We start from the raw sequence: 27156 nt of genomic DNA, 5'->3' as shown, positions 1-27156 counted from the left end.
AACTCATTATAAATGTTTTGTTGACTCTTTAACATTAAAACAATAAATATCCCTTATTGAACATTTATCGTCACAAATTTACTATAAACGCCAAACCGAATAAAAACAACTCTTCGGCGTCAATTCAGCGAGTCATTTCATTTTGTATATTTCTTTGCATAAAATAAACTTCGACAAGACGGCTACTGTAATCAATTTTATTAGTTCATTCAACTGTCTAGGATTTTAGTAATCTTCATATTTTTTCGCACTCCACGTATGAAAAGAAGACATTTGATAGCTTTAAGTCTTCACAAAAATAACACCTTTTACACGATCACTAAACTCTTAGCATTTTTATTATGCACGAAGCATTCAATACCAATTTTGAAACTCCAAATTTAAGACCACCATATTTATTTAAAAAATATTCAATTTATATTATAAATCGCACCTCCCGTTATTTATATCGATTTTTATTAATTGACAATCGAAAACAATTCCCGAAACATGATTTAAGTCATGGCGTCGTTAAATATCTTCAAAATGGTATCCCTTATACGCACTTAAATAAGTTTGATGATATTGCATGTTTACAGTGTCGTAAATCTGCTGACACCCGAGATTTATTATTATAGGATGCTCGGACCACAAATTATGTTCGACACAATTCGGCCTTTGTCTGAATCGAACCATTTTTGTGATTGCTTTCCGATGCGAGGTTATAAGTAAATCTAACTATATTGTCTGTAGAACTCTTTTTGACGTTTCTCTCATGATTTTATTGTTATATGTGTGTTCTGTACCCTCTATAAAATAGAAGATCCTCAATTCTAGAGTTTTATTGACTTACATCCATAAATTCTTAAATTGACAACAGTGAAACTTGACTTATCTGTGTGGGACAGTAAACAGGATAAATGCATCATAAAATATCGACTGAATGAGTTAAAGCAGGTCAGAGTACTTTACAAATATAAGGTTTTGAGGAACTTCTTATAGTTACAGAAGCTCTAAGAAATACAGTTTAAGTATGTGTAATTTACTATAATATAGCCATTAGATATCTTACGACCAGTCGAAAGGAACTAAGCTTGGATTATAATTAATTACAAGCTGGTCTTAGATTAAATGTTTGCTCGATCTGTCATCGCCGAACAACGTAAGTGGATGTTTAAATTCCTAATTGGTGTAATAAATAACAAACGATTTATACCTTCAGATCCTCTTGGGCGTACGTAGGAAGATCTGATGTTACTAAATTGTTCTGAGTCATCTTGCTGTTAAAGTTAAGATCTATGAGTCTTATCATGTTATTTTATAATAACGTTTTGATATTTTATAGTGATTTTTGTATATTTATTTATGACTACGTCCTGATAATGTAAATTTAATGAAAGTCTTATTTTCGTAACCTGTTGGATTAAGTCTTCAATATGCTGACTAAAAACCCTACGGTTGACTGGTAGAGAATGCCTCAGGCGTGGAGTCTGCCTTTATACATATTTTCACGTGTAAAGTATAAATAAATAAATCAAACTAAGAATCAGCTACATTGAAACACACATACATTAAAAAAAAATACGTTCCAAATCAGCCAATGGATATGCAGATTAACAAATAATCGCTATGAACTGAAAGACTAAAAAAAGCTCACCTCATGAATATCTGTGTGTAATCTAAGCACATAAGCTAGTGGGCGTGCCCCGACTAGGCCCGAGTTATTATCGCGCATAAATCCATAATGATTGCCCGTCTTACTAGATAAGTGCCTATTATAAGTGATCGGTGTAAATGAGACGCGTCACTCCAAATTAGATCTCGTCTGGGTCTAATGCGTTGGCAGTAATATGAGTGCTAGTCGTCACTTTGACTTGTTTCGATTTTAAAGTTAATTGATCCGAATTATTAAATTTGTAATAAATAAAGGTAATTTATCAGTTTATTATTGTTGATTATTTTTGTGTTACTGTAGATTTAAATAATAATAAGAGCTTATGGTTAAGTTACTGCAAATGATATGAATGATGTATTTGCTTAGTGGCACTTAATTTAGTTTAACATAAACATAGAGTAAAATAATATTCCTATTTCTATCTCATTTTTCCTTGTCTCTGTAGTTTTGTTTAAGAGGTTATCTTAAAGCTAGAGTTAATAGAAATTAATCAAAAATATTTTATCTAAGGTTCGCATAAAATTTGATAATGTTATTGTATTTAAAACTTTAATATTTTATTTAAATATTATTGACCTTGTAAAGAGCCACCTGATTTCGGTGCCGGATAATGTAGGCAGCGTGGCCGAGTGGTCTAAGGCGCTGGTTTTAGGCACCAGTCCGAAAGGGCGTGGGTTCGAATCCCACCGCTGTCAAATTCTTTTTGTGGTTTCTGATTATACAAATATTTACTATGAGGATATTTTGTTTCGTATATTTTTACTATTTTTTAATTAATTTATAGATTAACTATATTTTAATAATGTGTACTTTTATTGTTTCAGGTACGGTGACATTTTGTATTCGAGGTGAAGAATTTAGGCAAACTTAACAAAATTATAATATTTTTTCCAACCCTAACCACAGGACATTAAAAGAAAAAGAAAAAAAATGTGCGGTCACTGAAGGGAATTTTCCAAATACCAAAGATAAGTTGTACCATCTTTCGTCTGTGTTACAATTAAGGGAAAATGAGTCTTATTCAGCAGGGTTAAAGTTAACAATGCGTGTTGGTATTGTTGTAGGGGCAACAAAAAACGGGGCCAGAAATCTGTCATTGCATTTGTCAGTGGCATGCGTTGGACAGGGTGAATCGATGGGGTTTCTCTATAGCCTAATGCTTTATTTTTTGCTTTGTATTTATATTTATCTCGCCTTCAGTAGCCTTCAAATATTTGCCGCCATCTTTTATTTATACTTCGCAGAGGTTATCTTTACGCCGTCTGTGTTAACCTTTAAATTATCGCTTTCGAAAACTTTGTTTTTTTTTTGTCATGACGTAAATTATGTCAGTATGATATGGTAATTTTCGATATGTAGGTAAATAATTGATTCGAGTGTATACTGATATTGACACCAACGTCAAACGTACCATATTTATGGTAGTGTGTATGCAGCTGTTTACGTTTAATCAAGTTGTTATCCCCATTCATTCCTATTTGGGGGTAAGTCAAATCGTTGTGTACAATAGCGGACATTTTGTAAGGTAGGTACTGAATATAATAGTAGTTTTGAATAAAAGCTACTAATTTTTCCTAGACATCTTTTTTTTTATCAGGAGCAGTAGTCGGAATCTAACAGAACATTTACCCAAATATCATAATACTAGCCGACCCAGCAAACGTTGTTTTGCCGAATCATTTATTTTCTAGTTGTATGTATGCAAGTATGTAATGCCACATTATAAAAAAAAATACAAACAAACATTTGCGTACAAAAAATAAAATATTTTATTTAGTGTGAGCAACCCTTATCACTTAAGAGTATGAAAAATAATGTTAGTCGATTCTCAGACCTACTGAATACGCATATAAAATTTGGTAAAAATCGGTTAAGCCTTTTCGGAGGAGTACGGTAACTAACATCGTGACACGGGAATTTTATATATTAGAAGATTACCAAAAATAATCACAGAACATCAAGTCGCACTCAGTCTAAAGCCAAACCCACTACCGCGAGACCACACGGTAAATATCCGGTACAGACATACAGAATAATTAATAATACAGAGCTACTCAAGCGACTCTCAAGTGGATACCACTCATACTTCAGTCAATTCTTCAAGTCTGTATCGTTCATTGAGACTCCGTTTCACGCTACTTGCCTACACAAGTGTTGACTTTGACACCGTTCATATGAAATTCAAATTGCGTGAGCATTTTAGGGTTAGGGGTTAAGGTATTCGGCGGGTACACTGGGTAGCCTCATGTACATTTCGTAGATACTAAATAAAATTGGTTTCGGAAAAAAAATTGGCGTTTTGATCATATGGATTCCAAAAAAATTGCAACAATCCATGTTATAACTTGAGTATAAAAAAATTAACAGATTTAACTATAGCTCCATATGAAAACAAAGGTGCAGAGAAGACTACACTAATGACTAACTTGCTTCTCGGTAGCGATAGTCCATAAATCGGATCACCGGCTTCCAAGAACATTCAAGACCTGGGAACTAAGCTCTTAATCCCATTTTATCTGTGGCTACAATAGAACACATCGATCTGTCACTCCACCGCCGCTCGGTCTCACGGCAAAAGTCACCGAGAATGTCAGGCATTGATTTGTGCCGATAATTTGTATGCGAACGACGCGCACCTTGCTATCAGTCAGATGCAGCCGAATACACGGCATTCATAGTGCGTACCAACTTAAGCTGAGGAAATACAACTCATTATGTCTGGGACACACGGGCGGCTGTGAACACGAACTGGTTTGGGATTCTATGAGAATAGAGAATCGTTGGCTGTGGCTAAATATGCCCAAAATTCAGTTGTCTCATTTGCGTTCTTGGTTATCGCCATTTGGGTAACCGTATCGGATTTGAAGAATTTTCGGGGTGTTGCTGACAGCTTCTGAATATAGTTTAATTACGCGAGATAATTTGATATATGAAGGCAATAGGACATGTAACAACATTTTAAACTTTTCATCCAAGAACATACAAAATGTTCAGTAACGAGTTTTTTCTACAGAAGAAAGGTAACAACACGTTATTAAATCGTGCTCCAAAAGTGTGTTAAGTTTCATAGAGTAACAAGTCTAAATTTATGAGAAAACATGTCAACTTTTCCAGTTATTTGCACTCCAAAAGTCCAAATCGATGTCAAGTCCTTGAGCTATGCAACAATCAATTAATGCTCGTGCATACCCAAAACAGTATGTGTGAGCCGCTAAGCCGAGGAAATACAAGCCATTACGAGGACTCTATATATAGAGACGAAGTTCGTCCGTCGGTCACGTCCCTACCCCATTAATACTTGTAACTAAGAACAGACGCAAACACTGAACTTGTGCTTGTTTTACATTGTGAAACGTTAAAACGTTAAAATTAATAATTACGTTCTCGCACACAAATGACGTTTGTATTGCTTCGTGTCTCGTTTGTGATTGGTCGATGCAATTGCGATTTGTGACGGAACGAATTAATTTTGAATTTGTAATAATTCGGTTAGAATTCGTTGAGATATTAAGTGTGAATGATACGTCTCCTGGTTTGGTTAACACAACATTGATTGTCTTCCCTATTTATCATGGAAAACCACAGCGATTTTTAACTTCATCCAAAAACTTCTGACGTAATCGGTTAAAATGTAACCAATCATCATAAACAGTTAAGTTCCATTTTAATACCCAAATAATCTTATCTAAAACTAATACCAACTAATTACATAGTTTAACGGTTATTAAACCCTTTAGAAAAGTAAGTGTTGAAGCAATTTCATTGCTTATTATCCTCACATTTAGTTTATCACCATAAACCCGTCAAATAACTTAACTACGGCTTATTAGTGTTCGTTATCTTCTCTGTCAAGAGCGTCGTCATTTATAATAATAAAAGAGAGCTGTCGGCTGTAAAACAGAGTCGTGTGAACAGTAATCAGTGTTTGTGTAAACATGTGATGCCTGAACATGTGCTATGGATGTTATGTCGAAGTTAATGGTTGAGATGTGGACGCTTTTTGCGAGGTTCGGTGGCCTTGAACTAAATTTTGAGAGCCCGTTCTGTTGAAAAATTATAAAGTAATATTTTGGAATATGGAAGAGTTTATTTCAGTATCAAATGACTTGACTCCCCATCTGGACATCTAATTGAAATAGAGGCTGGTAAATCTGGAGTGTTAATTATTTTACCTGGTAAAGAAGTCATCAAATTTGTATCGGACCAAACTGACACTGATATTTATTACCCTTTTTTTCTTCTCTTCTTCTCGATATTAAGATCGTCCAAAAACTATTCAATCAACAAAATCCCTTGAAACATGCTTCAAGAATACTTCTGCAACAATAAATGAAATATCCTCGTTATATCTACATATATCTAGGTCTGTATTAATAATCAAGTCTCATGTTGCATTAACACAGACAATTCAAGGGGAGGACATGCTGTCACAAGTATTGGAGCTGTGACTTGTGACGGATTGACACGACACACTGATTACTATTCAAATGGATCGTACTGTTTGTACTGACTGACTTTGAGACTAAGAGATTAGCTCTCGGGTTTGGTTGTAGGAACTGTTATTGATAGTGGTGGAAAAGGTAAATCACACTAGTCAAAAACCATCGAATTAGTAATTAAACAGACAGCCAAAGTACTCTCCTACGAATAGCAAAGTCCTTGGGGAATCACAGCTAAGAGATACCATATGTAAGTTGCCATGCTGCTTATAAATATTTTTATTTATAAGTTGACGTCACTCTTTATCTCATTTAGTGTATTATTACGTTGTAAAATAATGAATAACAGCTGTCCAGTAAACGTTAAGGCCGTATTGTAAGTACTCCTACATAATGACACCGCCCTTGTTCTGCCTAATAATTTAATGAATGTAGTACCGAACCATTTAATTATCATAAAATATTCTCTGAATGTTGATCATTAACACTTAATATAGTAGTTCAGGCGTTGAAGGCAATTAAGTACTGGAATTCTATCGAAAAGCCCCGAAGGATATCTTGAGGCTTTAGAAAGCCGAATTTAAAGAGAATAACCAACATTTTGAAACGGCAAATTCTAACAACGAATAAAAAACAATACACCGAAATCTCAGTGAATTTCTAACGCTCGATTCAGCAAATCCGTCTCCCTCAGTTATACAAATTAAATGAATTCCTAAGCGAATAAACAACGGTTTTTCGAAGTCTTTGATTTTGCAAACGAGTTTACGGTGAATTAATGTTTCGGCCAATTAAAATTTTACCTCCATCGACCTTCAGGTGAGTGCAAAAAAGCAACGATTATAGAAGGCTGTAACTTTGCCGGCTCCACTCTGCATTTTCGTGTTGCCATACCATTTTAGCAGCTATGAATGTTGTGCTTCAGAATTTGATCACTTTTTAATTATTCTTTTTGTTTCCATTCCTGAGTTATTAGATACGGCGATGTTTTATATATTCTTGGTATTTTTGCCCCGTCCGCCATGGTATATCGAATTATCACGCACATTCAATTACTTACGTTGGAATTGCTGTTCTGTATTCCGAGTTTGCAAGGTCGATCGTTGATATCTAAAGGTCGATGGAATAACCAGCGAAATTATTACAATAACTTGATGAGTTTACGTCGAATTTTAGGAAAGGTATACCTTGTAAAATGATTACTCGGAATATTAAGTTTGCTGCTTTTAAACCTTTTATGATTTCTCAGCCTAAAACTTTTGTTTGATCAATATCAAATACAAAATGCTTTCATATTTAAATTTTATTGGTATACGAGTGTCTATAATTTGAAACTGACAATTCACTTTGCGATTTAACCATGCTACGATTACCAAAACCCAAATAGCAGAACTTTCAAAACCAAAACGTTTACGCCAGCTAAAGTGAGACTTTCTATTTCAATACCTGTATATGTATAAAACTTCAAATAAATTCAGGCTGCCAATAAATAAAATATTCAGTGGCCAGTTTCTGTAATTCGTACCATGAGCTCTTAAATGAAGACTTAAGCCTTCGTCCAAAAGAGTTCGTACCATGATCTCTTAAATCAAGACTGTAGTCATCGTAAAAGGGAGACAACGCAATACACTGTGCATAGCGGCATCTCTCTTCCACAAAGTCAAGAGTAATTCTTTAATAGCTGGTAGTTAAGTCAGTCCACGTTATCCCGTTTCATTCATCACGTAACATTTATTTTGTCTTTCAGTTACCGGTGTTTTATTTCTATTTCCTCTGAAGGAAGCGGAATGTTCGTCTGTGTCGTAAAAATAATATCCATTATTATAATTGGGCTGTGGTCCTCCCACGTGCCTTGTGCTTCTATCACTTTTATGTTTTCTCCTAGATTCTTTTCGTAATGGGTTTCTACTGTAAGAGCTTAATTAAGAGCGCTTTTTGGAAATTTTATTAGTTTCTCTTTTATTTACTTGGCTTTTGTCTATTTTTGTGAGTTTTCTTTTAAGTATCATTCGGATTAATTACCTACTTATTTGACTGCTGTTTATTTTCAGACTTATTTTCATTTATTCTTTCCTAAAAATTTGTTTCTTTTTAACTTATTGTTTTACGTTCGTCTCGCGCCAAATTAAATCAGCAACAATGTCGGCGTTAGGAAACTATGAGCAACCATATTAGGAGCTTTAATAAGTTCTTAGCAAAAAGTTTGAACTAATTTGAAGACTCTTTTGTTTGATGCCGACACATTTGAGCAAATCGTTCAACTTTTTAATCGTATAATATTTATATCACTTTAGTTAAAGGAAATTAAGATGTTTTAGATAACATTTTGAATAAATACACTTAAAAAAAATCCAACACTGCGTGTATTGTACACATAACTACATTGAGAGAAGTACTGAGATACAACAATGATACTAAAAACGTGCATTTTGTAAAATAGAGTAATCGACTCTATCACTAATGAATTTAATCTTTGTATCGCGGAAGATTTCTCAAACATTGAAGTCACAGACACAAAGACATCCAAACAAGTGAATTGCGTGAATCACACATGCTTATCCTACACAGGGCGATACCCTTGCTCAGTGGGTTTGACATAGTGCACGCCATACTTCTTCCAGAGGTTCGACGTGGTGACCATAACTACTATCCTTGCTAACCTAGACTAGCCTTTGATAAATTCAACACGTTTGTCCTTAGAAATGGTCTGATGCAACACATTCCTGGTAAAAGTGACACTTGGTGATGAACAATGGAAAATGAGTCGCGGTACTCAGCTGAAGAGCCTTATCATAGTGAACTTAATGTTATCTTGTGAGCTGACTTACTAGTACCACATGTGTTTGGTTAGAACATTGTAAATTACGCGCTAGGCTGAGTGATGGACTACAGTTAGGTGTTGTTATTCTTAGAGAGGAAAGTAAGAGTATAAGAAGTTTATGAATAGTTCAAGGCAAGGTTGTAAAGTTAAATACGTCATAAATCTATACTTCTATACTTCTATACTAATATATAAAGCTGAAGAGATTGTTTGTTTGTTTGAACGCGCTAATCTCAGGAACTACCGGTCCAAATTCAAAAATTATTTTTGTGTTGATTAGACCATTCATCGAGGAAGGCTTTAGGCTATAAACCATCAGGCTGCGACTAATAGGAGCGAAGATACAATGGAAAATGTGAAAAAAACAGGGCAGGTATAAATCATAACTTATATCCACGGGGACGAAGTCGCGGGCAGCAGCTAGTGTATTTATAAAATTTAGAGTAACAGCAGTTAACTGCCTAGTTCAAAATATCTCCATAGGTATTTAAGGGACAGTCCTAAAATTTTGCAATCGATGTTTTATTTTAAAAGCTCTGGTCTGTTGCCATTATGCAAGCTAGTAGTTACGTCCAGAGTGGTGCATACTCTTTTTCACAAAGGGGTCAACATTTAAATTTTAGACACAGTACTCAAAAAGACATTACTCCAATCAGACATGTTCATCTACAAACTTAAAAGACTTCCTCCAAACTTCCGTTATGCCCACAAAAAACTCGAATAATTATTGTTATTTTCATCACAACTCGTAAATAATTCATTCAACACATGCCATATGCCACGAAAACATTAATTATAAATTTAGATTTGGTATTACACGCTTAGATGTTACTGTAAGCAACCAAACGTTAAATTATGGGTTGTCGGGCAAACACGACTTGTGTTCTTTAATCTTTATCATTTATTATAGCGGGGGAAAGAGAGGGGAAGAGTAATGTCACAGACAGTTGGGCCCGTTTGTAGGAGTTTAGGTGCGTTGGACTGTGTATGAGTGGCTGCATTTAAACCTATTATTAAAAATTTGTTGCATCTAAGCTTTTATTATTTTTTACTTTCTGGAATTGTTATTTTTGAGCTGTCAAAGAAATTAGACCTTACGAATATTTTTGTGTATATATTATTTGTAGCTTATAGTTACAATGGGGACCCTGGCGAGGATAATATAGAAAGAGTATTCGATCATTGTCAAAATATTATATTCAAAAGTCTAAATTCTTGATCAAAAGTATTTCACCAAAGGTTCATAATTTTTATTCTTGTTCTCTTATGAATTCTTAATTCTCGAGCAATTTTAACGTTTAAGAATCGAATACCCACTGGTGTTAGTGCTAAGTCTGGTTGTCTAGCAAATGTAAAAGCCGACGAAAATTATACATTAAGTGTATATCTATTTATCGCAAGATGTAGAGTAACTGATAGTAAATAGATACGAACTAGATACCGTCATGAATAATTATAATCAATGTTGATGGACGAGAAATCCGATCATTTAAATTAAAGTGTAATTCTAGAAAGACTATCGCGAAACTCATTAACTTAACAAGTACGATTTAATTGAAATATTAAGTAGTTTTATCAAAGGAATGTCAAGTATTTGATTGATTGAATGATAAATTGTGTTAAGGTTTTAGTTTTGCCTTTTCTGATTATACAATTTGTATTGTGGTTGTTCTTGAGAAGGAATATAAGTGATTTTAGTACTGCAGGGCCTATTTTACAGTTCTGGAAACTAAAATTTCAAGGGTCCATTCAATTTCTGATTTTTCTAATATTTAGATTTATTAAGAGATAAAATCGTCCATACCTTAAATTTATTGCAATACCTATTGAAATGTATTTTATATTTTTGGTATATTTATAAAATGAATTATATGATACCCCGTCCTAATTTACATTTTCTATTTCCTGATAAACGCCGTCCTAAAATATTCATCTACCTTTCCTTGACAATTAAGTTTACGATACCCATGTAAAAAGGTGTCCAAAAACTGATCAACAAGGCAAATGTTCAATATAAATATATTACGGTAGATCGGACCCTACCCTAAATTAATAAGCCCCTATCAATTGAGCGTTAAAATATGCAAATAAAATTGTCGAAAATAGCCCCACGCGGGCGCTGTGACACGATAGGAGGGCCAGGATTTACTGCATTTAGGTCACAATTAATGTAAAACAATTTAAATGTTATGAGGACATAATAATAAATAAAACAGTTTTTACGTTTTTTCACTGCACGCCTTTGAGTTCTTTTTACCGTTGTTTTGAACTTCGCCGATTGGTCTACTATCATAGGGCCCCAAATTTGAAATTATTAACTAAACTACCTAAAAAAAAACTTAAACTAACTAAATCTTAAGCATTTTGCCAATACAATAATTCGAAGTTAATTGTATTGACCTTGGGTGTACCGTCCCGTACTAAATTTTTAATTATTTTGCAAGAAAAATATACAGGAAATGTCATTTTAAACCAATTTTCATTCAATCATCGGCCATTGTAAATAGCAGAATTGGGGCCCTGCTCTAGACTGTGTGGTAAACCATCTCCCTTCCACACATACAATAAAGAGATTCGAGTTCATTCGAGTAATTAAGAGAAAGAGAGAGTTTGCCACCTTCTAGATAAAGATGAACATCTTTGTATTAGAATCCGTTTAAGAGAAGACTTCCCAGCGGGATATTAACAGACTGGTATATGTATTGATATACCAGCCTATACACGTCCCACTGCTGAGCACTTTTCTCTTTCAAGATGTGTGATCAACATAATTTAAAGAGTTTTCGGCGCTCATTAACGGGATGTGTCTTGTCTATTGAATGTCGTCACACTGAAGTCCAGATTTAGGACTCAGACCCACGTACGGATATTGTTTTGACTTTTTATTTCTCTTTTTAAATGTTTGTTTTGAAGAGTATACAAAAGTGTTTAATAGGCTGAAAGTGCTCTCTAAAATCTTTAAATGAATAACTTGAGTTTTGCTGTTAGTCGAGAATTTAAAGAAAATAAATGACCTGCATGCTGCCAATGTCTAAGTAACTTTTAGAATATCGATTCCAACTACACTTTTTAGTAGAGGAAATGCTTAGTTTTTAATCGCTACACTAGGGATGATGACTGGGTATAAAAAGAAAAAATCTCATTAGTCCCTCAGTTAGATAATTGAAAAGTATGAGACATGTATTTTTCCTTTTTCAGAAAAACTAGAATTGACAAAGATTAACTGCTTGTGACGTAACGATAGAGTAAAATTTATACTCAATCGTGACGTCACGCGAAAGTTTCATTCACTGTAATTTGGTCAATTTATGTTTGCGGGACAAATTAAAAAATGCGTATCCATTATTATACAAAAAACTACAAGAAGGACACTGCAAAACAGCTTATTCCAAGCAGTAGCAAACGTCGTGCCAACAACCACTTCAAATCAAAACAACTTGCTAAAACAATAACCAATATCATTAAACATGACATTGTCACAAGAACAGTGTTCTCGAGATTCACTAATCCTATATCTCCCAAATCGTCTAACTCATTGTCGTCCTACTTTCGTAATCCTACACCGAAACGCTCGGCCAATTAGCGAGCGCGGGAAACTCGCTATCAAGTTACACAGTTTTTGTGTCAAATGATACGGAACTTTGTTACTCTGGTACTGTAATGTAACATTATAGGGTGACGTTCAGGAAATTTACATTAAAATACTTTGTTGGCGGACGTTTAGTGATGTTTTTGCATGTCTCTTGCATTGTTTGTTGTGACTCCGGTCTCGTCTGTCGCGGGGATAAAGAATAATACTGGTTGAATAGTCAGCATCACAAGTGTACACACTCAAACAGATTTACGAAACAAAAGAAGTCGTAAGATTTGGTGAATGCGATAAAGGTACAGGTGTGAATAAAATACAAGTCTTTTAACAAAGGTTAAAACTGATGTCTCCTACTGGTATCATATTGCTTTACAGAAGTATTGTGTAAACCTGACTCGTAAACTTTGGTTTCTAACTGTACAAATAAGAATTACCTATGTATTGTAAAAGTATGAACTTTTTAAGCAGTTTTGTTGTTTGAAGCGAGACGGCGCGCGCTTTACTCTGCTCGTAGAGGCTTTTTGCTTTCAGACTGGCAACACTTTTGATTACAGATCTAACAGTGCCTAAAATTAATTGAATCAGTCATTAACTAAAATCAACCGAACATTGACAGCTCGGATATCTGAGTGGTTGAAGTCACCACGCCAAACCCACCATGCGCGACTACCATCCGCGTAAGACAAGCGTTTGTGTGATCCACGAATGCTTATTCTGAGTCCGGTGTCTTTGTGCACGTAACGACTCAAGGATAAAATTGATCATTGTGGGAGTTGTATTGAAAAAACAAAAGAAGTTAAACGCTGATACAATAACAGTTCAATAAGCAAAATGAAGGTCAAAAACTCAACTCATATATTTGTTATCAGAAGTTGAATAACTTTAAAAGAACAATATTGTTGTTTTACATAAACAATTCAATAAAAACATTTTGTTGTAATAAAATCACCTTTAACTTTACACATCATTTTCATCGTTGTAAACAAATAACTACAATAACATCTTTAATTATCATTATAACAAACGTTATTTAATAACAAGTAGGTAGGTATTATGACTATAAAAAAGGAACAGTGATAAAGAGAGATGGGGCTATACTAACTGGTATTACCTTTCTCTTTCACGGCCGGACGATGACGGTCATGTTGAAATTAAATCACGTTATGCCAAAATTACTTCTTGCACCTATCAATAAGGTTCAAAATCGTGTCTCACCTATTGTCTTGCGGTCTCACTAAAGGTATCAGGTAAAAAGAATATCGATAAACAGGTAATCGATACTCGATATTACTATCAGAACAATGATAACAGTGGGATATCGATCAATCATGGAGTACCGATTGTTGCTCAATATATTGTGTAAACAGTTTGTTTGCAGACGAGCCGGCACCGTATGCCTTATCAGCTACCGTTGTGTAATGCTCTGTTTTATACGCAATTGTCAAGCAAAGTCCAAGAGATATATAAATATTGGAAATTTTAGACAAGTAAAGTTATAAAAATGATTTGTTGAATAAATTGTTTCAAGCTACGTAATCACTAGCTTTGCTGATCCACTTGGATGATATTATAGGCAGTTTGAGCTCAAAAAAGGCATTGTAGAACCTTAATTGTCTATATGTGCAGCTCTATCCAACCTGTCACGAGGTTTTTTAAAGTAACTAAATTATTACATCATTATTCATATAAGAATATTAAATAAATTAATAACGAAAAGACTTATCACATATTATTAAGTCACCGGCCAAAACTGAGATCTAATTTTTCGTATAATTATGTCACCATTACAAAAAAAAACACGCCTTAATTCTTGCAAGCAACTTCAATCCTTGCAGAAACCACCAAATACTTCGAAACTACCTTAATTAATGACATTAAGAGTATTTTTTACCACGGACAGACGCTTAAATACCAGTTTTGCGAAGCAGTCCAAATAATTGGACGTTGGAAGGCAGGAAGAGCGCATTTACATACGAAACCACCCGGTAGGTATGTGCTTTGCGAATTACCATCATTGGGCAACTGTACGTGTAATAACTTAAGTGATCGATATTCGGGTTTAGGTTAAAGAAGAAATTATTAAGAAAAAAACTTTAAAAATAAGGTTTAACATAGGTGTTTTTTTTTTGTTTTCAATCCAAGTATCCGTAAAAGTAGTTTCATTTCAATGTTTAACATTCGCGTAAACCTAAGAAACCACTTTATAGGAATCGTTATTTCGAAAATATTTCTTTTCCTTTCTTATGAAAAAAATTATAATTATAAAATAATATGTTGACACAAGTAAGATATATCACCTTATTTCTAAGCATATAAGGATACTTACTCCATAAAAGGACTTTTAAAATGGGCTTCCAATCGTCAGGCCGTTAAGTCATTTTAGCTCAAAAACATGACAGGTTGCACGTTAAGCTTTCCGCAAAAAAGGAGAAACGAGGATTAAAGCGGTGAGAAAGATCTTGTAGTTTATTTTAATCTGAAATGGGCATAAGCAACTTGAGCTCAATGGACCCGTTTATACTGTAAGTAGGCGTCTACCACCATCTATTATTGTTATGTGTGGAAGTGAGATAGTGCTCTACCGCATAGTTTAGTGTCTCGCTTATACAACTCATTAGCTACTTAATTTGTTTTTATGGCGATAAATAAAGGCTATTATGACTAACACGCAGTTGTCGTCAGTTTGGCGATTTTTAGCTATTTTGTAAAATGTTATGTGTTTTTCATAAATAAATAAATAACTGTAACACTTTAGGAGGTAGTCGGGAGGTCTCCTTAACCATCTTATCAAATGTTGTGATTATCAGTTTTGTTGTCAATCAACCTAGTCATAGTTCAGACTATCGCATCCACTGCTGGGTCTGAAAGTTGCGCCATAACACCGGCTTCCTAATGTGAGCCACCTAATTTATAAAATCCGATAGAATTGATGAAATTTGATATAGAAAAAAAGATATTCAAAAGTTGCATAGCAACATCCCTAAGCCACAACTTCAAACATATAGACATGAATTAACATTAAAGCTAAACTCTATCTAGCTTATTTTGTTTGTTCATTAACCTGTCTATCTACGCTCACAGCCTGCTATTACCTAATTAAATGCTGACTGAATTTCAATCAATGCCATTACATAGGCAAGTTTAAAAATAAACACCTATTTATATTCTGACAACGTAAGTGTGCAGTGAAACAAACATATTGTGACTGTAACATTTACATTTTGATATATTATCGTCTCTATTGCCCAGAAATAAGGTTGGTTTTAGGTTATATTTTTGTTTGTTGATACGAAAGCTTTGTGGAATGCGTAACGAAGACCACAGATTATTTTATCAGTGTATTGATATCACGGTGTTTTATGTGATGGGTAACAATTTGTGTTATTAGTTTAAACCTGTTGAGTGTAATATACTAATGTTTGATAGTCATGCCTCAATATATTTTGAGATAAAGTACAATAAACTGAATTTTCATGTGGTTAATCTGGAACAGAACTAGAACAGAGAACTGTATGTTATTAACTTTATTTTCTTCGAAAATAATTACAGTTAAAAACAGCATAAACAGTAAAAAAAATAGTATTTCTGTCTTTTTCTACTGTCTTCTTTTCTTTTCTTTCTTTCGTTTCCATCTGCAATTAAAATGTAACGTCACTGTCCAAATTTAAATGGAGCCGTAATTAAGTAAGCCAAGTAAAACCATTACGGACAATCAGCTGAATGAGAGATCAATTAAAAAACGTCCAAATAAAAATAATGTGGAAAAGGCTTGTTAATGAAGCCGCCCGTACATTGCGGACTTGACGTTTTAATTATTATTTAATTTATATCAGAGGCCCTACCACCAGTGCATAAAGTGGGAAAGATACGGCGCATTACAAAGTGTAGAGCGGCATCTCTCTCCCGCAAATGCAACATTATTACTTTAAGACAAGGAATAATACCCCAGTACCAGGTTAATACATAGTGGTACTGAAAAACCACATTTTATTACCCGATTGTACTTTTTTCAAGTCTTTATTGGTCGTTAATAACCCCTTTTTGGTTTCGAGTGATTTATTACGAAAACCCATTATTTAACACTACTTAAAGACTTATATTATCTTTGTTTTACATTGACAAAATCGTTATCAAAAATTCAAGTTGTTGCAAAAAATAAATGGAATAGTTCAAAAGATATTTTCACGGCATGATTGTTTGAATATAGCTATTATACATTTTTAACTCGAATAAGACAAAATAACATGATTTTGTTTTAATCGCACAGTAGAATAATACATTTAATTCATGAATATTACGAGTATAAAGATTATATCAGATTCATTCTCAAAAAGGTTTATTTTGCATTTTAAGTGGACGATTAGAATTCGACATTTTGAATAACGAATCCAAAAGAAATATGTCCGTTAATGCCGCCATTTATTGTATTCTTTTTATGAAATCACAAGATCGAATTATAAATGTTAAGTGGCACTCCAATTTGGGAAAATGGCCACGAATGTAGTATTGACAGCCGTTAATATTTTTTAAGTGTTTACAGATGTGTCCTTTCAGACAAGTAGCTGTTTTTTTTTGTAATCTGTTCACGTTTGTAGGTTCATTATGCCTATAAAAAATATTCAATAATTTTTACACTATTTTTTTTGTCTTTTTTTGTACTTATGTCTAGATTTTTTACGTCCTTGAATCAAGTCAATTTTGAATTAAAGTTATTGCAAAAGAACTGTTATATTCGTGAACGCCAAGATTTCAAAAATATTTCATCACATTTTCGGACGAGAGATAATGTTGTTATATTAATATTTAAGACAATAAATCACCAATCTTGTGTATATGACGTTATAAAAACTGGATGTCGCTTGAGGTCATCAGAACTTAAACATACTTTTAACATAAGCTATTAATTACGAGATTATCGATAAGCCACGGGCAGAGGATATGGCGGGAACCTGTTATAAATGTTACGTCCCATTGCCATAATAATTAAATTAATACACTATAATATGTATAATTGAACAACGCCCAAAAATATTCAATCAGATCCAAGTTTTTAATAATATGTGTTTTTTTTTCTTATCGGTAACTATTTATGACTGCAAAACCATATTAATGTTATGGTAACCAAGTAATAACGAAAAAAGATTTAAATGGGACGGTATTGTAAACGCGTATTGCATATAATATTTTTTCTGGTCAACGATTGCATTGAATGGTCAGACGGCGAGGCCTACAGGCGCTCTTTGTATCTCTCTGCATCTTTCTGTCCCTCTAAATGTTTGCTGTTGTGTAAACAAGACGGAGCTATACGGCGTATATCGGCATCTCACTTCCACAGCTACAGTCTTAGTTTAAGTGGTGGTAGACCTCATGGACTCCCGAGAACACCAATTGGAATAACGGGTTTTCTTACGACGCCTCGGTAAACGATTTTCAAATAGTTTTCTATTCAAAATGCTTATAAATAGTTTTGTTTTCAATAACACTTTGAGAAAAAAAAACATTGATTAATTGTCTGTACGTTGAGAGTACTTGCATGACAATTGACATTTCATTCGGCAGCCATTTTGAATGATGTCTCCATTTTGGACTTTGATTAAACGTTGAAGATTTAAACTTTCTTGGGTGGGCGAAGTGTAGGCGTTTCTTAGGTCGTATTATGTAATCAATTATAATTAAATACTCAAATTCAATAAATGGTAATTGATTTTAGAAGTAACGGTATAAAGATGAACTTAATTATGATTTGTCAGAAATCACTCTTGTGTTACGAAATTTTGTTTTGTGAACTTTTAACATAATTCGCTGTTTTATAGTAAGAAGTATAATGTATGTTCTTTGTAAATTAAATGTTGCAAAAACAGTAAAATGTTACCATTTAAGTAATATTTTAGTTGAATCGGAAACCTTACTCTTTGTAAGGGCATAATAGTACTTAAAAAAGAATATTGCATCTTAAGATCAAATTATAACGTGAGAACTGGAATTTTAAACCTTAATCTTAATATCGATTGAAGTGATTGAGTGAGTGAATGTAAATGTTGAGTCAAGGAGCAAAAGGATTAAAATCATAATTGTAGTATTTTAACGTAAACAGAAAATAATCTGATTTTATTTTTATTTCATTTTATTTGGGAAAATAAACGGCTACACATTAAAATTTTATAATTGCGGCGACTTGCGATTACCTTTGTCTTAATAGCGAGTACATTGAAGAGACGTACGAATTTAAGAACACCAAGTTTGAAATTAATGTGCAATTCATTCACAATCGTAATTCAAGTACTCAATAAATCCTCATGATTCTTTAAAATAAACGAATGACGAAAAATTCTCTACTATTTGCAAGTTTTTTCGTAATTGTAATATCTTGTAAGAAAGTAGCCTGAACTTGCAAAAATGTTCGATCCGATCTTATTTTCTCGAAACACGTATCTCAATCCATTTCATCGGCGCAGGTACAACGTTTCGTTCGCTAATTACCTTTCTTCAAGAAGTAGTCCTTCATTACAAAACATCTCGCAAACACCCATGGTTTCATTTCCAATTCCCTCACCCGACAACCTGGCCAAAACCCATGTTTCATTATTAACACCGACAACAACTTTAATAAGATAAATTACAAAAGTTGAATTTAAGGAGCACAAGTTGCTGAACTAATTAGAACTCGTTTCTGTTAATCCCACACGAAACCCCAAGTTTTCATATCAACGTCTGGCCCATCAAATAATATTAATAATACGAACAAAGTAGAATCGTGACGAGACGTCCTTGAGGGCCGACCTTCCCAGAACTTATTCAGAAAATAAAACTAAAAGTAGAGAGCCCCGAGCTGATAGACGGGCTCTGATCCCAAACTAGTTTAACAATTTATCGCTTCTGTACGACCCGTGCCCGGGACAGGATTATGTATCTAATTACTTAAGTGAAAGATTCCCTTTCGGCGTGAAAGTTGAAACATTTCTGGAACCAGTGAATCTGCTTGAAATTTAATTAAAATCGGGACCTAACTCAGGCTACGTTTTGATGTTTTCAAAAGAAAGCTTCATTATAAATGAACGCACGAAGGTTATAATGACTGTCTGCGCGAAAGCTCGATCGGAGTAAAATATCGGTTCGAATTGAAATATTGGCCGCAGGCGTCGAGCGAGATAACTCTTCATCAAGTGAAATTAGCGCGGCAATCTGAGATGCTAACGTTCGACGCTGCATATCTGACAAAACTGCATAATTATAACTTTTATCGCATTCTTTAGCGATATTTAATAAGTCATCCGCGATTGATGGTCTTTCGACTTGGATAATGATTTATTGATTGGACCTTTCAACTTTTGAAATATTATCGGGCATCATCCATCTTAAGAGCGTTCAATACAAGTTCATGTCTTTCTTTGTCCATGTTGACATGCTATTTGATATTTAACATCTGGAAAAATATCATCCATATCTGGGTACTAGTGTCCCACATTGTATGAATCTATGAGATCATCTTTCATGGTGTTATGTTGGAGTGTGGTTGTCCGCATCGTTATCGATGCGCTCGCCGCTGCAACGTCGAGTACCACACGCCAGATAACGGTCTCGAATCGTAACGTAAATATTTTACAATCCTAGTTTATTATATTGTGAAGCCGGCTACGCAAGGGCTATGTTGTCGAGCACCCACATATAAGCTAACCGCGTCTGTCAAATCAGAACCTCAAATGAAATCTCCGCATAAAAACGAGAAGAAAATTCATACAAAGGTGGGTTTAATCTATTGCCGAGTCACGACGACAGTTCCATCGAGCTATCGTCGGATTTGTGGGGTGCAGTGTTTGGCGACAGCGCGGGAAGGGGGGAGCTACCGCGCGGCACGCCGGCCCGGCCCGCTCCGCGACCGCGCCGCGTCACCCGGTCAGTCTACCTATCGCTCAGCGCAAGAGCGGACGCGCGCTTCTCGGTTGTTTGTATCAGACGAGTGTTTATTAACTTGTGACAAAACTTAGTGCAGTCCAATAACAATTGGATCGGATTATCTGCAGTGTAGTGACGTTTTGTTACAATGAAAGTGTGTTTTTAGTGACAAACTATTTGGTTAAAAGTTTTGTAAAGCGAACCGATGGTCCTCTTGAATAGTAACATGAAAATTAATGGTAAAGTCTTCCAATAAGTTTTTGCATGTGTTCTTATGGATATGTTCACTCTCACTGTTGATATGCTGTTATTTGCCTGGATGGTCAAATGATCCTGGCTTGCACGACGCACGATCCATTCGTTCACACATTTTGTGGTGGCAGCACACGGGAGATCTGGCACGGGATAAAGGATTCGGCGAGGAGCCACAGTTTATTTATTAAAATATTCAAATGAGCGCGGTGATATTCCATCCGGACCACCAAAACGGCCAAAACAATGGCGGACCTTGTGTCTGTCAGGCGACATTGACTCTCCGAATGTAAATTTGAGTTGAGTTAGCGCGAACAATCGAACCTAGTGAGTTTAGACCTCGATATATGAATAAAGGCTTGTGTGTGTGACCGTGGTGCGCCTACGGGACCAGCCGCTGTGGGTGGACGGCATAGTTCCGCGCCGCCTAGAACGACAGTGGGTGTTTGAATGGAGCCAGTTAATAATAATGGTGAGATTTAATCACCACCATAGAGGTTACACAACAAAGCTATAAGCATGCCCATGGCTCGAATTGTAGAAGAAAAGCCCTTTATAACATGTTCTGAATAGACACTAACAAAGCTTTCGAGCGAGTAGCAAATTTCGCTTTAAGTAGTTTACAGAAGTACTAATCATTAATCCAAATTTAATATTCTCGTCTACACAGTTCTGCGCCGATATACGACATCATAATATACCGTAAATTGTCGCATTCGACTTAAGAGCGATCCGTTCTTGTGACACGTCATAATAATAAAAATGAAGCTATAAAAACGTCAGACGTTGAATAGATCAAGAATCCTTACAATCCCGAACATCCTGTTGCTGCTGTTGAGGGACATAAATTTCGCACATGTTACGAAATAGACCTCAGATGTCGACTGACAAAAAACAGACTTCGTTCCGCACATGTGTGCGCCCAAATTCAGGCCAAAGAGCCTCGTACGACAACCAACCTAACTAATGGAATGGAAGCTTTAAACATAAAAATAAATCCTAATGGTACAACAAAGACAAAACAAAATACACATTGGAATCAAAACAAAGGGGAGAAGGAAATTTAATTAAAGAATGAATTACCCAAGGTACCCATGCTATTACCGTATGCATCTGCCGTAAATGATGAATGCGTTCATCGAGATAATAAAAAAAGTTAAAGAGAAACCTGCGCGGGCGCAGGCGGCACGTGGGCAGGCAGATGTGCAAGCGCATCCCGAGGCCCTTCTGTGATACATACGATTCTTAATCTCACAATCTTACCGAGCCTCTTTACAACTGCGATTTAAGATCCATTATTCTGCAGTAAACCTGCAAGGCTTGATATAATCTTACAAAGGCATCTGCCTCATTTTTTTTCACGTTAAAATAGGTTTGCTTACTGTAATGGGTGCCTAAGTTCCAAAGAGGTCAAGTCCGGCTCGTAGGACCGAGTTTTTCCATCGATTATGATCGCCTGTATCTCGTAGTCGGTCGTCGCCTTTTACGGCAACCTGCGCCTTCGCCGACTTAGTACTGACAACTGTGGGATAGTCGACATCAGTATCTAAGATAACTATCAACTCTCTAGGTGTTTTCATAATTTCTCTATCCTTACTCGAGGCGCAGCTGTTCAGAATATTGTCTGGGTTGATTTGACGAAAATAGCTTTTGAGAAAGCAAAACTCTTCGAGCTATGAACAAAATAAGCTTTGTGTCTACTAAAACAAATAAATAGCTCCCTAACATTAACAATTTCTCCAATGATTCAGTATGTTTGTGTCAATTCAAAAGTCTCATTGAACTCAGTTTTAAAATAAAAAATACAATACATTCTAACTGAGACGTCTCCGTCGACAGCATACAAAAAGTGAGAACAGTTTCTCTATAGACCGAGCAGTGTTTTGTTTCACATAATAACACGTTTCTTCAAGACGAAAACAAACAGAGCAATAAAGTATAACAATTTTACGCATCGCTGGAACTTAGCAGCTAGTTCAAACAGGGTCTGTAAATGGTGAAATGTAACACAATATGCATTTGTTACTGCATCGCCTGTTACTTGCTTCGGCTAACACATTGTAACTCAAACAGTTGTTAAGTAAAACGTATCGAGCAAACTCGACTCGGTTTAATAGCTGCGAACGACCGAAGAATATTAATATGAGGCGAATGTGTAAACGGAAATTATGGGACGATATTTGTCTTTGAACATATTTTGGCGTGTTGCTCTTAACAGGGATCAAACGGAATTATTTTGAGCACGTTATGGAAGATAGAATCTACTTAAAATGTAATTACTACGTGAAAAGATAACTCACAATATTTTTGTACAAATAGATTTGTTTATACTTGACTTGATAAAACAAAACTAAATATAAACAGCAACACTCACAATGCGAGCTCGAACAAACACATTTGTTAATCAAAGCCATACAATGAAGACATAATCCTTCAATAGCCGGCACGTACCAACCACCTGCCCGACAGATGTACGAATTTACGTCTGACGGTGAAAAATTACTCCCCCGACTGCACCCGATAGGCAGATGTTTTAAAGCCCGTGCTTAAAGAAACCGCATAAATGATTCGGGAATACCTTTTGGTGCTCTTGAGGACAAAGATATTGAGGAAGCCGTTTTTGAGTTTGGACATGGCAGACATCTGAATAATCATTTGTTGGAAGGTCCTAGTGCAATAAGCGTCACTGTAAATAAAATCAAGATTGATGATAATACGATCTAAGTTTAGTTCGAGTTGGTTTTTAAAGACAGGGAAAATAAAAATTTCACTACAATTAAACTGAGGTGAAATGTAGTCTGAAGCTGGGAAACTTGTTTTTTATAATTGCAATAATCGACGGTAGTTTTATAATTGAAGGCAATATCGGTTTTAGAGATGATTTAGAAAGTGCAGAAAATTGATATGAATTAATAAAATTGAATTTCTTTTGGTGATATCGCAGAAGGTTAAAGGAAGATTGTCAAAATCGCTAAATGCTTGGGTACAGAAAAGTCACAGAAGAAAAAGAATCGTAAAAGCTTGATAAGAAAATAAAAATTATAAATTCCAACCTCGGAACAGCCTCGGGCAACGCTAAGCGTCTCCATTACAGTATCTAACAGGATTTTCATTCTGACTTCATTTACTTCAAGAATCTTGACGAATTCATTTATAAAATTAATTTCCTGAAACGCACCCAAAACAGGGACGGCTTAACAGAAAGTGCGAAGACGAGCGGCGTCTAATATAATTAATCTCATCCCACCTTTAATCCCCTGTTTCATACTTGATATAATTAAGACAGGCCAGCTTCACTGTTCTCTTAAAACCGTTAGTAACGTAACCTTGTGCACTCAAAACGGTTTCGGTCGTGTCACTTTTGTTTTCGCCTACATCTATAACGTTGCTCAATTCACGCACGTTTTTGCCTATCTCAAAGAATCAAGGTTACTATATAATATGCGGTCTCCGTGTAACGCCCACATTAACGCATCTAATCGCGTATCTATCCGGCGCGAGTGGCATCACATCTCCGCCGGTGCGTCTGGAAAGGAAATTGAGCTGAAAATAAATCGCCCTTACAGCGAACTTAATACTAAAATAGTCGAACATTCAACGGTTTCCATTTCTCTGCCACCATTACCATATCCTGTGCGATGTGTTGGGTGGAGTGCGCGTGCTCATAACACTATGTCTTCAATATTTTTATATTGCTTTTATATTCTTAAAGTGCATTTTGGCTGAAAGGGCAAAGCCATTTCAAAGACACTACGAACAAATATGATACTACAAAAATATAAAGCAGTCGCTTGACTCCGGAATGATTAAGAATTTCTGTCAAGTATTTGAAGAATTCTAATAGAAGTTAAAATAAATGAAGTAATCAAGTAAATTGCATACATTTTAATAGTAGTGTCAAGTTACGATTACTTCGTTACATTACTTAAAGTATTATATAATAACGGTTAATTATAGCACGGAAGGTAATTTACTTCACGCCATAGCATTACAATATTGCTATTATGTGCCATGACTTTGATATTGTGGCTTGACGAGGGGCGGTCCCGGTGACATTACATCGTTAATCACTCTCATTCTTCGCGAAGAAAATTTTGATTTTCAATTTCAATGGCCCACTGTGATTACCAAATCCAATACTTGTTGATGAATGACATTGGTTAATTAAAATGTTCGATGACTTTCGGGCGTGAGTTCTTTGAAGAAGAAAGTTCACCAATTGACTGCATTCATCTTTTTGGTTGCTTTGATGAATACAGTCTGAGCCTTATTAACTATATCGCTGTATGTGACAGCCCTAATTAACGAAATCTGTTCCGGAAATGCATGAATATTTACATCCTTTAGATCTTCAACCATCTGCGATACGTCATTATTTCATACTTTATTCTTGTCTAGTTAGATCGGGATCCTTTTTGCTTTTTTAAGATTTTAAATTAAACCGTATTTGAAGGTCCGGATGCGAGTGTTTTTTGTTACTTTCCCATAGGGTTGTGCTTTTTATCTTCCTGTTTGAATAGAATTAGTTGGATTGGGTAATCGTTACAGATGTTAGTTTTATTTTCCTGTGTCTTGTTTTGACTGTTTGGGGTGCTTTTTGTGTATCCTTGTCAAAGACTTGTCATTTGTTTTGGTACACGCTTGTCCTGTTTTAACCATTATTGACTTAGCATGGATTTTGGTCTACATATGGCTTTTTAGTACTCCTTGAGTTCTTTGACTTTTGACACAACATTAAAACCGTCGTATAATAAGGTTGTAATACATACAACAACCTTATTATGCGACGCGATATACTAAAGTTCGCTTCATGTTATATTGAGATCTCAAATTCCCGATTTCTCAGCTATCCATTGAAGGTATGTTTCTAGATTATATTGCGAGATTTCCTCTCCATCTTGTAATACAAACGCATCTGAATGAACTGTATAAAAACATTTTTTGTTCAACAAGACGCCGTCGCTGCTTATTTCTTGTTTCACATTTCACTGAACTACTTTTTTATTAAGTCTTTTGTCGTTGTTTTTTATGCCCTCTACTATTACTTCAAGACGATTGTTTTATTTTATCATGACGTTATAAATAACGTATACATTAGTTCACTTCTTAGTTAATTTATTAGTAGGCATTTATGTGGAGAATATATTGCACAAGTTAATTCAAGATTTATAAGATCTATAATGTCTCTAGATGGACTCACTTTTATAAGATTTGTTATCTAGTTAGGTAACTTGCCTTTGCGGTAGCCACGTATCATAATTTAGGAATTAAACGTTATATTCGCATACAAACTTTATATCATTATCATACCGAGAAAAGCATAATTCAAAAATCGTTTCAACTGCAACGTCAAATACTCAACTTCTTCTCATGATACCGCGTAATACACATCCAGAATCATCTCTTAGTGCCCTGAACATTTCACACCTGACGCGTTCCCTGTAAATTGCAGGTGCTCTGATTAATGTACTGGCTGGATGCCAAGCTGCCAGGCTTCAGTTGCAACAAGTCTACTACGTCTCGGCTTTTTACTCCGAACCGATCGCAACGTAAACAAACAATTGTATCGAAATAAAACAAAAGAAACCGAAAATACGGCTAACGAATTTGTAGCTCCAGAATTAACAAATGAAGAGTAAATACAGGAGTATGGGTTTACGTTGATCTATTTGATGGTTTAAAATGTTTGAGAACTATGAGCATTTTTAATTGTTAGTCGGCATTGTTGTTTGTTGAATCCTTATTGTTCGGATGTGTCCAGAAATTGCGCGGGAATACGGTTGTTACAGTCCAGAATTTGCAAGACACATTTCTGCTACACTCTCGCAATCTAATGCGCGGTTCATCCAAACAATAGATTATCGATGTACACCTTATTAGTAGGTACCATAGAATTTCGAATTGTGTGGCAGATCAACGAAAAAAAATTGCTTCGTTAACGGTACCACAAAAATAGTGTACATGTTGTTATTCCAACGTATTGTCGTTACAAGATTATCAAAACTATTAGAGCGTGCATAGATAGGGGGCTAGTTATAACTGTAGATAAAGGCATGTTATTGAAGTTCTAACTCACAGAAAACGTCCGATAATTTCAGATTGTTGTTTTCTTTATATATCTTTTATATTATACCTATAACAGTTGAATCATCATTAACATTTGTCCCCAAGGAAACTAATCAGTAAAGTAGAGCCACATTCCTACCGTTTGTATTTTACCGACAAAATGAAACAGCTAGAAACGAAAATCAACCTTATTTCCTCGGAACAAAGACTGGCCATTGCCACCCAAAATAAGTATCGTCATCAACTTTCTACGTCCAAACAGAGACACTAATAGTACACTCGTACCATAATTCAGGCATTTTATCTGAACGCCAAATCCGAAGACGTTTCATGTGATTAAAACCAAGATAAGAGCCTTGTCCATTTGTTGCAGCTAAATTAAAAAGAAAAATTAGGTGTTTGATGGCCGATTATAATCATGGCCACGAAATTTTTATTACTT

General features: G+C 35.1%; 1 protein-coding gene and 1 non-coding gene across 7 annotated transcripts in view; both read left to right on the top strand.

The window, feature by feature from the left end:
* LOC113494690 (caskin-2) overlaps window positions 1–27156 on the top strand; it is a 272172-nt gene that overhangs the window by 121822 nt on the left and 123194 nt on the right. Inside the window, exon 1 of one of the 6 annotated variants that reach the window (XM_026873111.1) lies at window positions 18699–20635. The exons of 2 other annotated variants lie outside the window; for them this stretch is intronic. Coding sequence is in view for 2 of the 4 variants with exons in the window: in XM_026873112.1 (XP_026728913.1) it covers window positions 20602–20635 (34 nt within the window). In the remaining 2 variants the exon portion in view is untranslated. 3 more of the 6 variants (XM_026873109.1, XM_026873112.1, XM_026873113.1) reach the window with 3 other exon arrangements.
* On the top strand, window positions 2270–2349 carry Trnal-uag. The gene has a single exon. It is a non-coding gene; the product is annotated as a tRNA-Leu (tRNA).

The sequence above is a fragment of the Trichoplusia ni genome, chromosome 6 (genome assembly GCF_003590095.1).
Source record: "Trichoplusia ni isolate ovarian cell line Hi5 chromosome 6, tn1, whole genome shotgun sequence".
Lineage (NCBI taxonomy): Eukaryota > Metazoa > Arthropoda > Insecta > Lepidoptera > Noctuidae > Trichoplusia > Trichoplusia ni.
The sequence above is the reverse complement of the archived record's forward strand: the minus strand, read 5'-3'. Positions and strand labels throughout refer to the sequence as shown.